At 38.4% G+C, this 14852-nt stretch overlaps 1 protein-coding gene across 1 annotated transcript in view; it reads left to right on the top strand.

Moving 5' to 3' along the window:
- eys (EGF-like photoreceptor maintenance factor) overlaps positions 1–14852 on the top strand; it is a 178593-nt gene that overhangs the window by 27882 nt on the left and 135859 nt on the right. Inside the window, exons 9-14 of the mRNA XM_085297088.1 lie at positions 3945–4084; positions 5159–5322; positions 5478–5731; positions 7772–7876; positions 11496–11618; positions 13471–13584. Of these exons, the coding sequence (XP_085153214.1) occupies positions 3945–4084; positions 5159–5322; positions 5478–5731; positions 7772–7876; positions 11496–11618; positions 13471–13584 (900 nt within the window). The remainder of the gene's footprint in view (positions 1–3944; positions 4085–5158; positions 5323–5477; positions 5732–7771; positions 7877–11495; positions 11619–13470; positions 13585–14852) is intronic.

Here is a 14852-nt window from a genome sequence, read left to right as displayed (position 1 = left end):
AGTTATAGCATGGTTGAAGGGTGTTTCTCCTGTCTCTTTTTTGCTGATATATTGGTATTAGCATCTGGCTGTAATCATTAATAATAATAAAAAAACATGTTGAAAGTTAGTGGGGAAAAAAGATTATGATCAGCCATCAAAAGTGGGTTTGTGTATTTAAAAAAAAAAAAAAAAATTATACCTGCATGTGTTCCCTCAACCTTTTTCACGCCTCTGTACCACCAATGTCACCCCTATGGGGGTTCTGTCCCCCACCAGGGCGCTTACCTGGGAACCAAAGGTGATTAACTTTTGCCAGCAGGGTCTCTGGGCTGTGACACATCATGACTTATTTTATCACATGAAAATATACATATGCATATATTTTTAGTTGTATCCTGCTTACTAAAATATTTATTTTTTTCCACGTGCTATGTTTTTATTTTATTGATCTCCTTGTTTATAGCAGTCACAGCATGCTACTGATCACAACATGCTCTGCTGAGCCAGATAGAGGAAACAAGCTGCAGCAAGCATCTTTGCCACCTTATTTGCAGGATCAGTTTACACTCTTGGCCTGTGATTGACAGCTGAGAAAAAATACCAAACTCATTGCCAGAGCTCATGAATGGAACTGCATTGCTCAAATATTATACTCTGAAATTCACATTAATATAATTTTTCTGTAATTGCTTATTGTGCCTCACCGGCTGAGTCTGAATTTACATTCACTGAATGGTAACTGATGGACGACTGACGGGAGCTTTCTGTTGTTGGCACAGCACAGTTTCTGTGTCTGGCAGTTGCTTTTGCCCACTTTACTGGAACATTTCACTGCATATAGAGACCCGAGACATGGTGGGCAGAGCATCTCTGTGTCCAGGTGACGCTTCTCTCGCAAGAATTTGCTACTGTTATTTTTAGCTGTTGTAGACTCTTAGGGGAAATGTAACACTCATGGTAATGAAACTCTGTTTGTTCACTCTTGTTCAATTAAACATTAAAGCACAACATCAGTGTTAATGACACACAGGTCACAGAGTCTGTTCGCCTCATCAGTTGCTGAAGCAAGCCACATTAGAGTCACAATTTAAGGTGACATTCAGAGGTGGCATTGTATTTTTAGCAACTGATGAACTGCCAGTCCTTGAAGTATCAAAGGTATAACTCCCCATTGTCTAAGACTGTGAATGATACAGTAGCTTGGAGTATTATTAATTCATCTGTTTCCTACACTGCTTATTCTTTTAGAGGTGTTGAGAAGCAGAACACCTTTTATTTACTTTTTAAGGACCACACACAAACTGGTGGAACTTGTAGAAGCACATGTATTCAAATGGTATTCAAATGCTTATTGACACAAATATCTAATTAGTCAATCAGCAGCTCGATGCATTTAGGCATGTAAATATGGTCAAGAAAGTCCAAACTGAGCAATGGAGAACAAAGGTAATTTCAGTGACTTTGAAGTTGGCATGGTTGTTAGTGCCAGACGAGCTGGTCTGATTACTTCAGAAACTGCTGATCTACTGAGATTTTCCCACATTACTCTCTCTAGGGTTTCGAGAGAATGGCCCCAAAACAGTGAAACTTTCCATTGAGCAGCAGTTCTCGAGTGAAAATACCTCGTTATTGTTAGATTAGAATGACCAGAATCCTTTGAGCTGATAGAAGGCCAGCAATAACTCAAGTAACCACTCATTACCACCAAGGTTGTACCAAGCCAAAACCACCAACCAACCAAAAGAGCATCTCTGAACACAACATACCAAACTTAAACACAACAGCAGGAGACCACACTGGGTACCAGTGTTCTAAGTACAGGAAACTGAGACTACAGATAGCATGGATGGACTGTCAGAAATGAACAGCAGAATATTTTTGATATATCTGATGTGTCTCAATTTCTGCTGCATCACTGAGTTAGTAGAATTTTTCCATAAACCACATGTTGTAATGGTTTTGGGCAAAATATTCTCATTAGACTTTTTCATCTTAATACCAATTGAGCTTTGTTTAAACACTATTGTTACTGGCCATGTCTATCCGTTTTTGACCACAGCATACCATCTACTGATGGCTGCTTCCTGCAGGAGTTCTCTATTCTCGCCTCCACTAGCATCACATCTTAATATCAGTATGGCTCAAATTATTGAGGAATGGTTTCCAGCGCCTTGTAAAACTATGCCACAAAGGATTAAGGCAGTTTTGAAGGCAAAAAGAAGTCCAGCCCAGTACAGCAAGGTGTAACTAATGAGGTGGCCGGTGAGTGTACTGTAGTCATCAGATCATTATTATTAGAATTTTGTCAATTAAATTATTGCTTCTACTGTTACTATAAAAGATACAATTACTGACCCTTGCATCAAACCTTTAAAGCATAATGAAACTATGTTAACAAATATGAATTTCTTAAATATGGGAGAACACACCACAGTGAGGCTCATCCTAGTATCCACCATGCTGGTAGTCTTAATGAGAATCCTCAATTTCATTCTCTGACCAGCAATTTAAAAAAAAAAAAAAGCAGAAAACAATCCTATGAGCACTACTTTGAGTTGTATTTTTCTTTAGCTTTAGACATGACTGTCCTTTTGGGGGGATTACTGTAGTGTCTGAGCAGAGAGGGGAGGGCTGATGGTTATGTCATTGTTTGGACTGAGTGGGAACCTCCCATCACAGATGTCAAGTTGAACTGCACCCATGACACCCTATAAGGCTCAACAGTTACCGTGTCCCACCCCCGTTACACCTGCTCTGTGGGCTGAGCAGGACTGTACCCCTCTACACCAGCCAGGCTGAATATTTAGGGACAAACATATTTAAAATATCTGCCTCTGATAGCTGTAATTCCCCTTTTACTGTTGATATCAACACTATGTCAATATTGCACAATGTAGGCCTAATCCAAAAAGCTCTTAAACATGTAAGATGATTACAGAGCCGCTATAGTGATGTTGGACAGCTTACGTAACACACATATTTTCCTCTATCTCCTATATTTAATATGAGATATCCATACTTTGCACACAAGCTGTTGTCTTTTCTTTTCCGCCGTTCCCATTAGTTGTTCTTTTCCGCAGCCTCTGAAACTGCCTCTGCAGCCTGCCATAATCCCTGATCATGAATCCCTAACTCCCTGAGTAAACTGGTACTAGATGTGGCCGCAGATCCATGGTAACAAAATTCCACAGGGCATACCCTGGCTTTCCAGCGTTGCTGCTAAATCTCATCTGTTATCTCAGTAAACCTAAGCTTCTTCCGCTCATATGCCTCATCTGCTGCATCTTCTTATGGTGAAGGGAGTTCTGCCATGTGAAAAAATAGCCCACAGACTGCTGGACCAGAGTACTAAGAAAAATCTTGGTGCATGGCTGAAATTATAAACCACTGTAACTGTGACCTTTTTTTAAAGCACATCCTGCTTTTGACTATATTATGTTGTTTAAACATAATAGAACAGCACATGTGTAGGGTCAAAGTAATGCAGTATTCACTCGCTTCAAATATACTTAAAGGGTATGCTAAGTGTACCCTCTTGCACAGCAAACATCAGATATTATTTCTTGTTTCTTGTAGGAAAAAGGTCTGCTCTGATACAGTAAACCTTTTTTATCAGCCACAAAGTACGGTATACAGATATGCATTTTTTTCAACAGAGCAAGAAAGAGGAGGAAATGAAAGCGCATTACTAGGGTTTGCCTGTTCAGGTTTAAATTAAAAATTCAGAAGGCAGATAGGGGGGTGGAGGACACTGAGCATCATCGACTGAGCTTCAAAATGAGGCCAATCCTCCCGCTGACCCACAATTGGGTCAGTTTTGCCCTTGTTTCTTAAATATATAGAGGAGCAGCCTTAATTCCATGACTTATATTAGATACTAGTGGCACTGATTTCAGGACTTCTGTTTTTTGTGGTCCAGCATCGCTCGAGTCAGATTGCATGTATTACATCTTTTCTTGCAGGTTTTCAAGGAAAGAGTTGTGAAGTTGACATAGATGCTTGTGCCCTGTCCAACAACACATGCCCACCAAATACTGAGTGTTTGGATCTCCCTTATGGGCTTGAGTATACCTGCTGTGTACCCTGTCCTCAGCACCTTCAGGTGTGTAAAAAAAATCTTGACGTGCTTTTTTTGTCCTCGTCTACTGTCTGCAAATATAAATAAGCTCACTTCTCAGTAATATCATTTTGTGGATTTGTTTTATTTTTTTATGCTAGACAAAGTTTTGGATATAACTGCGACATATCTCGACAAACTAAAACTTCAGAAGGTGTGGGTTTCAGAGAGTCAGTGTTTTTTCTGAAATGGTGAATATTCTTTCATAATGGTTTTCTTTTATGAATAGAAGATTGGCACCAAGTGAAAATCCCTAAACATAGCAATCATCGGATGTTGCGGCTGCGCTGGTGACATTCGCTGTGCGAAAAATAAAAACAATAAAAAGCATAATGTTAACAGTTAGTTAACAGTGTAGTAAATCTTAGATTTTTTTTTTTTAAATGCAGTTTCCATATATAGTACATAAGAAATTATGTTGGAGGAAAGCAACGCTGGAATTGTCTTTGGCAGGATTTTTGGATTGTGTTTGGCATGAACAACGTTTGCACATTTACAGAACTGAAAAGGCCACCTGATTTGGATGTATATGTTTGTATGTGTATATTATGTATGCGTAAACAGAGAAAGTGCTTCAGATGACAGATGGAGATGATCGCTCACTGTGTAGCAATGCTTGTGTTGGCCCTTGTACAGAAGTGCCATGATGCCTGTATTATAGACCTTTCCACAAGCAAGCTTTTCCCCTGCCCCTTTGTTTTTCCCCGGTGGCATCCACATGCTGGCAGGTGTACTTTTATTTCCTCTCGGGAGGTTTAGCCTTCAGTGACCATTGATCTTGTCTTGTATGACATGTAGCTGCTACATGGAATCCCGAGTGACCCCAGTATAAAGCATGAATCAGTATTCATGACTTTGTCGTGCTGTTTTAATGAAGCTCATTTTCAGGGATCCAGGGGCAAGAAATGATTCGGAGAAAAAAAAGATGGTTATATTTTCTTTAATCTGAATAAGCTCAGCCCCATTTAAAATATCATACAAAATAAAAGAGTTGCACATGAAAGAGCATATCTTGTTTCATGATTTGTGTATCTAAAAACATCTATTTCCAATCAACAGCCTTGTGCCTTTGGAGGACGCTGTGTGTTAAATAACAGCAATGCTTATCGATGCATCTGTACCCCTGGATGGTCTGGGCAGGACTGCCGCGTAAATGTCAACGACTGTATTGAACATGGGTGTCAAAATGGAGGCACTTGTATGGATGAGATTGATGGTTACAGGTTAGTGTTCAAATCCTGATGGTCTTGGGGCTGTTCTGCCACCAGAATGTCAATGATTGTAAAAGCTGTTACATTTACTGCTCTTTTCCTTCAGGCTTGAAAGAATTCTTCTAACTCTATACAGTATTAAGAGATTCTCTTTGATCTGTTGCTAGCTGCCTTTGTCCTAGAGGATACACAGGCATCTACTGTGAAGAGGACATTGATTACTGTGTTGACCACCGCTGCTCTGAACATGGTTTTTGTCTGGACCAGCAGTATAACTTCACCTGCCGTTGCATGCTTGGATTCGAAGGACCGCTTTGCGAAGTGGAAATAAATGAGTGCCACAGCCTCCCTTGTTTAAATGGTGCCACCTGTGTGGACCTAATCAGTGATTATCGGTGCCACTGTCCCCCAGGATTTGAGGGTATGAGACCATCTGATGTGATTGCAGTGCTGTTTACAATCATTAATAGTACCAGTGACAGGAATATGAGGTTCTCGAGCAGTTTTTAGTGTGCTAATTATGGAACATATAATTAGCAAGTTTATCATAATTTTTAATGAGTAAAGCAATAAAATTACAATTTTATAGGCAGTCATGTTAAAGAGAAATTTTTTACATGACTCTTTGCAGTCCTGTGAAAAACGTTCCCCCTTACTGCATCCATGTAAATTAAGATGGTAAGTAACAGCAAGGGGGGATGAGGAAGTGTGTTTTACTGACTGATCATTAGTAATTGTGAACACCTCTATAATAATAGAAGGTCAAATGTGAGGCCATCTGTCCGAGACCCAAAGCTTGAAAGAAATTGGCTCGACCCAAACAACAGGGCAGTGATCCCAAGCACAGCAGCAAATCTGTGGCAGAAAGCAAAGAATCACTTAATCAAAGAATCAGCCATTCATGCAGCTTTGTGTTAACAAGACCAGCAAACAGCCAAAACTTCAGCTTTAATAAAGTTGCCTAATAAAGTGTCCTCAAATGATGTACTTACTTTTTCACAAGACTTCTTTGAGTTTTCTTAATCTTTTTCCCCCCACTTTATCTATATATGGTCGACATCTTGCTGCCTTCACCGAATTACTTTTTTCCCACGTGTATCCGGTTCCATTCCAACTTTTCATTATATCACTAAGCACTGCAGAGTGAAAATAACTGTTAGCTAAATAACAAAAATGAAAAAGATTCAGAGTGTGAGGAAAAATCCTAGAAACATTCCTACAGAGTGTCAAACACACGCCTGATCACCTACATCAGAATTCCCTACAAAGGAGAGATTTGCAGCTTCTCATTTCAAGTTGTTGAATTGCACTTGTGCACTGGGGCTGCTGTCTCATATACTGCTGTTAGAAACCCTTGCTGTTAAGGGGCCTCTGAAGAAATGCTACGTGCATGGCTTATTGGCTTTGCAAGTGATGGTGCAGCTGCTGTGGTAGGTCAATAGAGAGGAGCAGCTAAACTCCTGTGTGAAAACATCAACCTTAACTTGACCGTCGTTCACTGCATCATTTGCTAGTTTGACATTCGGTTGGATCACCTGTATCTAAAGAGCAATACAAGAGATTAAGAATATCGCATCAGTGGTTTTATAATCTGAACACTCTAACAGCTCTCAGAGTATACATCACTGTGGTCCCTGAATTATTTGCATAAAGAGATAAACAAAAACAAAATTTTTTAAAGCTACTTCACATATTACTTATTCAGTACCAACCTGATTTACAAGTGATGTGAATGTGTAAACAGCGGTGAATTAAAGTAAAATCAGTTAGCTAAGCTAATGGGGGTGGCTGATTTACTATTGAACTGGGTATACAATATCTAGTAGAGAATGTATGTGCAGGTACAGTCAGCAGATGCTTTAATTATCTGAGTACCTTACAGTACATGATTAAGGGAGTGCCTACCAGTGTATGGGGTCATGATGGTGAAAGTACAATTACCTTTGGTATAGACAGCCGTGCAGATAGACGAGCAGTGCCCGAGGATGTCTGGCTGTTAGTTCTCTGAGCTCTCTGGTTCACCGAGAACTAAGAGGGCTGAAATATTGCCAGAGGCCAGACCTGGCGCAGCTTTAAATTTGTCAGTAAAAATCTTTAATCAATTCCGTTCCTAACTCTTGCCCTGAGGATACTAAAACCAGGGCTACGGCATTTATGCATGCACGCAAGCAGCAACATGCTGAACACATAATCATTCAATCACATTTTAAGCCGCTAGAATCAGAAGTAATCAGCTGCCTCATGAAATAAAACCAGGTGCTGGTTTATTGATGTGATTCGAGGACAATAAGCAGAAATTTGTACTGCATATGTTCTGATTGTTGTTCTGGTTGCAAATATGAGTCACGTGTTGGACTTCACTGGAATAATTGTTAAACTGGCAGGCTGACAGTCACATCTGTGGTAGAGACATATTTAAAGTGTTTTGTTTTGTCCTGTAATACTGTATAAACCCCTGCAGGAAGGATCTGCTCTGAAAATGTAAATGATTGCTGGCCACAGCCTTGTCTAAATGGAGGTTCATGTATGGATCTGATAAATGACTTCATTTGTCACTGTCCAACTGGTAAGTATCGTCTACTTGTGTATAACTAAGTATGTTTATAAAAATATCATGCTATTAATTTTCTCTATCGTTTACCATGGGAATAGCTGAAATTTCTTGCAGTTACATCCAACTTCTTTCTTTGCTTCTCACTTTTTTGTTTAAAATGCACAAAGTTACCAGAGATCTTTGTTCTTCAGAAAGTTTCAATGCAAGAAAAAGGTTCTACCTGAGGCAACTATAAATTGGTATTGCAGATTGGGGTTACAAAAAATAACTGTTAGCATTTTAAAATTTACTTTTTATAACCACGGTTGAAACTGATTGCCAGTAAACCCAGAAAAAAGATACGGCCTTTCCTGTTTTGTAAAACACTGATTTGTCCACATATACAGTAATTCAGCTTCTGCTTACTGTAGGTGTGAGCTTGTTCTTTAATCAGGTTTTCCACATTTAGCATATTTATAACAAATGTTATAAGAAGGGTCCATAATCAGTCCATGAGAGAGGGAGGTGCTGTAGTCCTTCGAGAGCAGTGGTAATAAAATACTGATTCATTACTTGATTGCGCGTCAGAATGCCACAGCCAGGCCGCTTGGCATAACACGCCCAATGTCACATTGAACTGCAAACAATCACAATCCACAAAACAGGATTTACAGATAAATATTTGAAAATAAATCCCACAAAACATAGGTGCTGACCGGACAAGAAAAAACACTTTGGTGTCGAGCAGTAGGTCATTTTGCCCATTTTTTTTTTCTTAATATATAAAATAGTAGAAAAGTTGTATACAATATGCAATTCAAGTCATTTTGGTTCATTTTTTTTTAAGCACCAAATCCCAACCACAGTTGCCTCAAGGCGCTGAATAAACAAATAAATAAACACATGTAGTTGAATTAAAAGTAACTTGAAACAGCGCCTGTTATACGTGTATTTTATGGCCTTGCGGATATTAAAAAATGCATCACTGTAAATAATCTGATCTTATTATTTTCTGCCTTTTTCTCAAATTAGATTTTGTCAAAAACAGAACACCAGTGTGTGAGTAATGGTTCCATTACGGTTATAATTTCACTGACAGATTTACAGACAGGTGCTTTTGATCACTTTATCCCGTGAGAAATTTAATTAGATAATCTGTCAAACATACATGCTTCCTACTACAAAAAGCACACAAAAAGAATCAGACAAGATCTCCTGTTTGTGTTCAAGTCCATTCCTGCCACCTTGTCTTGTTTGGAGCTACAGTCCATCATATATGTGTTTTCCAGTTTAGCTTGAATTGGGTGACAGTATTTAATTTTTTTTCCAAATGTATATGAAACAGAATTAGATTAGAAGAGTTGTAAAGATTATTCAATCAAGACTGGCCAGTCTTATAAATGTGGTTTTTTTAGAGACAGAAAAAAAAGTTTAAGCTGCATCTAGATGGGTAAACACACACACTGATTGGCAGTTGTGCTCATTTGTTGATCGCAGCTGTATTTCCTGGGGGATTCCCAAGTTCTGTGAAGATGGTACTTGTTTAACTCAGCAACTGCCCACATTCTGAAGATATAATATTTTAGTTAAGAAGAAATAGCAAAATAATATTGCAATACAGCACTGACGTCTCGCTGTTCCAATTTAAAAAAAAAAAAAAAAAAGTGCACCAAATTTTAAGGAATTGAGAATGTTGTAAAATAAACCAAGGTGTAAATGTGCAAGACCTAAACTGATTCATACAAATGCAGCTAGTTGGATTATTAACATTTAACATGAACTAAAGGCTAAATGGTGTTATGGCAGATTACCTGAATTGAATTGTGTATGAACTCAGTGACCACTTTGTTGGATGCACCTTGCTAGTACCTGACATTTAAGTACAACAAACTTATTCAAGAAAGCAGTTTGAGATGATTTGAGCTTTGTGACATGACGTGATATTCTGCTTCAAATAGCCATTGGAAGATGGAAACAATGTGACCATAAAGGGATGGGTGTGGTTTAAAAGATCATCAGTTGGTATTAAGGGTCTCAATCTGTGCCAAGAAAATATTCCACACACCACTGCCTACAAGCCAAAAATGGATCTATGCTTACACCCTACCATTTGGTTGTCTGAACAGAAACTGACACTTACCAGACACGGCAACCTTTTTTCTAATTTTCTGTTGTGCAGTTTTGGTGAGCCTGTATGAATTGTAGCCTCAGTTTCCCGTTATCAGCTCACAGGAGTGGCACCCAGTGGATTGTGTGCTCAGTGAGGATCTTCTGCATACCTTGGTTCTAATGCATGGTTCTTTGGGTGACTTTGCCTGTCCTAGCAGCCTGACCATTCACCTCTGTCCTCTGACATGAACAAGGCACTTTCACCAAGAGAACTGCCGCTCTTTTTTTGGACCATTCTCTGTAAACTTTAGACCTGGCTGTGTATAAAATCCCAGTAGATCAGCAGTTTCTGAACTGCTCTGCCCATCTGGCTCCAACAACCTTGCCATGTTCAAAGTCATTTAATACACCTTTATTCTCGATTCCGATGTTCGGTTTGACGTTCAGCAGATCTTCTTGACCATGTCTACGTTCCTAAATGCATTGAATTCTTACCTTGTAATTGATTGGCTAATTAGATAGCTCTGAACAGTTATACCTAACAATGTGGCCAGAGAGTATAGTTTGTACTCTACCATGTTACCTAACAAGCAGATCATTAATGAAGGCTAAACCCAAAACTTACTCAATGTAAATGCGTGTTTCATTAGAATATCTTGTGGGTATGAATTTTGAAACCAGAAGAAATTTTTTATAATTTTTTTTCATTCATCTGAGGACTGAGCCACTAGTAGGTGTCAGATAGGATAGGGAGTCCCACTTGGAGATGGTGACACTGTAAATGTGACATTCCTTCATGCAACATTAACCTCAGAGTGAACTGCATGCACAATTGGTTATTAAACACTTCTGAAACACTCTGTTGGAGGCAATAGCTGTCCATTAACTAGCCAAGGTAATACATAATTTAATGGGGAAAAAGGGTAGTTGGAAGGTCATCAGATGTGCTGGTGGAAAGTAAGCTGGTCTGGATTCAGGTTACAGTCTAAAGAAAGTGAAGTCCACTTCTAGCTAAATGCATTACACAATCCAAGAGAACTGACGGCAACTTCACACAGATATTTGCGATGGAAATATAACTAGACTAGCACTATCATATTTTTTCAGTATTACTCCATATTAGTTTTGCCCATATTAAAAGGTGATCTATTTTAAGACTCTTCCCATTCATATTTATCTATTTTTGGAAACGTTTAATGCATACCAGTCTCCAAATCTGTCTGTTCTTTATTTGCAGCAGTAGATATTGACAGAGGTATCTATCAGTGACATGCAGATGTGCGTGTGTAGGGGTAGATAATGTGATATAGATCAGTCCGGTGTGGTAGGTCCCTGTCAATGATTCACTCAATTAGCATACTGCATAGTAGGTAGATTGCAAGGAGAAAAATCAATACGTCCATTAATCTGCTGAATAAAAGCTGTCTTTATCTAATAAAACATGCAGCCATAAAGGTGTGTTGCATTTTGTGTGTTTATGTATTCAATGCTTGTGCCTTGATTCCTCAAGGTTTTGCTGATTTTTGCTTTTGCATTGTTTCAGGGTTCAAGGGGAAAGATTGCTCTTTGGATATTGACCTTTGCTCGTTTGGAATGTGCAGTGAACATACATTAAAATGCACCAAGACCAAGGATGGACAGAATTTCTCTTGCACATGTGAAAGAGGTGAGCAAGTCTTTTAACAGGTTAAAAGTAAGCACACAAATCTGTGTTTTGCCTGCTTATTTGTCCACATATTTACAGTGAAAAAAATTACATAAAAATGAAATTGCCTCCACTGACTCACTGGTAAATTAAGCTTCGCAAATGTCAGTTCTCTGCAAATCATTATTTCATTAGAAAGATCATCACTTCATGCCTTACTTTACTGCAGAAAAATTTCTTCTTTTAGATCATATATTAAAATTTGCACCTACACTGATGCATTATGTTTTTTAAGTTCCAAACTGTCTGATAAAAAAATGCTGATTTTCAAAGGATGATGTCACGGTTTCTTAAAAAAAAACCCAAAAACTTAATTTTGTTTGTGTGTCAGTCAAATCTCTTGGATTCCCTTCCATGTGGATGTCACTGTTATCACAGCATGTCGCTGCCAGAAGTGACAGGGATAAGACAAGAGTAAGTGGAAGGGGCTTGATCTCTAAGATACTCTGAAGCTTGCCAGGGTTATCCAGGCTTCAGAGACTTACAAGTCAGTAGCGTGTGTGAGTTTGGTGCTGTGTAAGTACACACAAGGGGAATCATGCAGTTTTTTTTTTTCTGGATGCAGTTAGGGTACTTGGAATAATAAACATTTGCTAGCCATACCAGTCATAATTCAGCCAACACTAGTCCTCAGCAGCACCTCTATCTCTGCAAACGAATGGTTGTTACATAAAAGTCCATGTAACCTAATCAATAACCGTAACTTCATTACCCCCGTTGCATTTATGCTCGGCAGATGTCACAGTGAAGGATCGTGAGTGATTTCTTATGTAAATGCAAGCAACCTGCAGCTAGCTGCTCTCCCTAAAACACTTCTCAAGGGCAAGCTGTGAGGTGCTGTTTTGTTTAGATATTTCTTGTCGACAGTCTTGGCATCCATATTATCTAATGCTTTTGAGCCTAAGGTGTTGTAAAACATGTTACTCATGCCCCTCACTATACTCACTATCCCACGCTGCCAACTTTTTGACCTAATATTTAGTACATACGCTAAAGCACACCCATCTGTGGTCTGAGAATGAACTCAGATTGGTCGATTTTGCATGCAAATGTGTAATTTCTATATGAATAAAACATGAAAGTTGATTGGGAAATGTTTCATTTTGCACTGGCATTACATTAAGAGAGTTTAGTGAATGAAGTTATTTAACTCAGGATTGTAGAACACAGCAGCTGGGTTTGTTTTCTTCTGTTTCTCTTCGTTTTAACCCCGTGACTTTTATTGTGCAAACTTATAAACTTCTTTTCCTGCAGTAAGACAAATTCCTTGTCCTTTTATCTTTGCTAAATTTCTAATTGTGAAGGTCATCTTCAGACCGTTACATTTGGATAACTGTGTGTGAAACATTGTGTACACTCAAACAACTACTCTGTGGCAGATAAGTGGGACATTAACCCACACACAGCTTGTGTAGCACCAGAAATAATGTGCTTAAAACACTGGCATGTTTCCTCTTTGTAATGGCCCGCGTGAGTGTGCTTACATGTGTGCGCTGATGCATGTTATTTGTTTTATGCGGTTCTCTTTGTGTATTGATTGACTTTGATCTTAAAAATCACTGGATTTGGCTTGTTTAATGTAATAAATCAGAAGGGCAATGACTGCCTCTTATTAAACATGATTAAATGATCCAGTGAGCTGAGTCTGCATGTGCCCAGCAAGTTCTTTGAATCAATACGAGCTTTGAAAACCAGCTTTTGTTTGTGAAAACAAAGTCATGCTGATCCTAATTGACTGAGAAATAAAACCAGCCAAAAAGGATTCAAATAACGCTTTTTTTTTTTTCTTTCTTTCTTTCTACATATGCTGCAGGGTTTGGAGGGTCGTTTTGTGAAGTAAATCTTAATGAGTGCCAGTCAAACCCATGTCAGAATGGTGGCATTTGCGTGGATGGCATTGACATGTATCAGTGCTTATGCTCAGAGGGTAAGTTGTAATGCAATTATATGTCCCAAAAGTCAAGATAATATCATTATATTGCTTATTCAGACTTTGTTGGTTTTTAAGTGGGCAGTCAAGCAATTGCAGCCCTAAAGTTATAACCATGGTTTAAATGAAATAGCTATTCAGAAACACTTTTACATTCTTTTCTTTTTTCCATTTGGAGGTCGTTTTCTTATTCTTAGGGATAAATGGGCAAGCAGAGATGAAAAGACATTGACTTATTTTCACTGCAGCTGCGATTCAAGTGATTCGCGAAGCGAGGCTTTTTACTTTTTGCTACAAGGAAAACTCTTATAAAAGTATCCAGGTGACAAAATGAGGGCACCATCACCATTTGTGTACTTTACTGTAGACTGATACTTACTGTAAGACATAATACTTTGTTTAAACAGAATTGAATGTGGTAAAGAATTTTTCTTAATTGCTTTGTCGCTTCTTCTGCCTTTTTTAAAGTAGCCGAGCTCTAATTTCACAGTGATATCTACTTCAGTTTTAATCTCAAGAATCAAAACATCTGTAATAGTTTATTGTATTTTGAATAATTTTAGCAATTGCAACACATATTTTTATCTACCTTACAGCAGTTTCTCCAAAATTCTCATCTTATGAGCTCATTAATGCATGAAATGAACTGAACCAACCCCTCCAGATTCCTCTCCCCTGCACAAAAAATCTTTTCACTATGTCAGAAGAATGCACGGTACATTCAGTAAGTTTATTGCTTTCAAGTGAACAGTGGAATTCTTGTGCATTGCATTGCAGCACAGACTCTCTTAGATCTATTGGATTTGTCCTGAACAAAAATGAAATAACTAGTGTTATCCACACAGGCCTTCACGGAATCTGCAAGGACTCAATTCCAGCATAACTACATAAGATTATTGTTCCCTGTCTCATTTGTCAGGATAGAATTTTGTCAAAATTGAAACGAAGCTAATAGAGCTAAGAGCAGAATTCAATTAAAATCTGTGTAAAGGTACTGTACTCTCCCCAACAGCTGTTTTTTTTTTTTTTTTAACCATACAAAGCTGATTGCTAGCTTTACTCAGGATAATATTCAGTTAAACATTTTGAATCTCCTGGTTTGCAATTCAAGGTTGGCAAGTATTTGCTTAGATTTCTCCGATCACATAAAATCATTCAATCAGAAATTGTCACGTGTGTCATTAGTGTAAAAGAAATAAATCACACCTATTTTTCCTGTAATTTCTTGGTCCGGTTGACATCTTACCTGTGAGACATACCTCTGA

Source organism: Mchenga conophoros, linkage group LG13 (assembly GCF_057382185.1).
Source record: "Mchenga conophoros isolate Kocher_MC1m ecotype Shallow Benthic linkage group LG13, M_conophoros_male_GT1.1, whole genome shotgun sequence".
Lineage (NCBI taxonomy): Eukaryota > Metazoa > Chordata > Actinopteri > Cichliformes > Cichlidae > Mchenga > Mchenga conophoros.
This window is presented reverse-complemented; position numbering and strand designations above follow the sequence as displayed.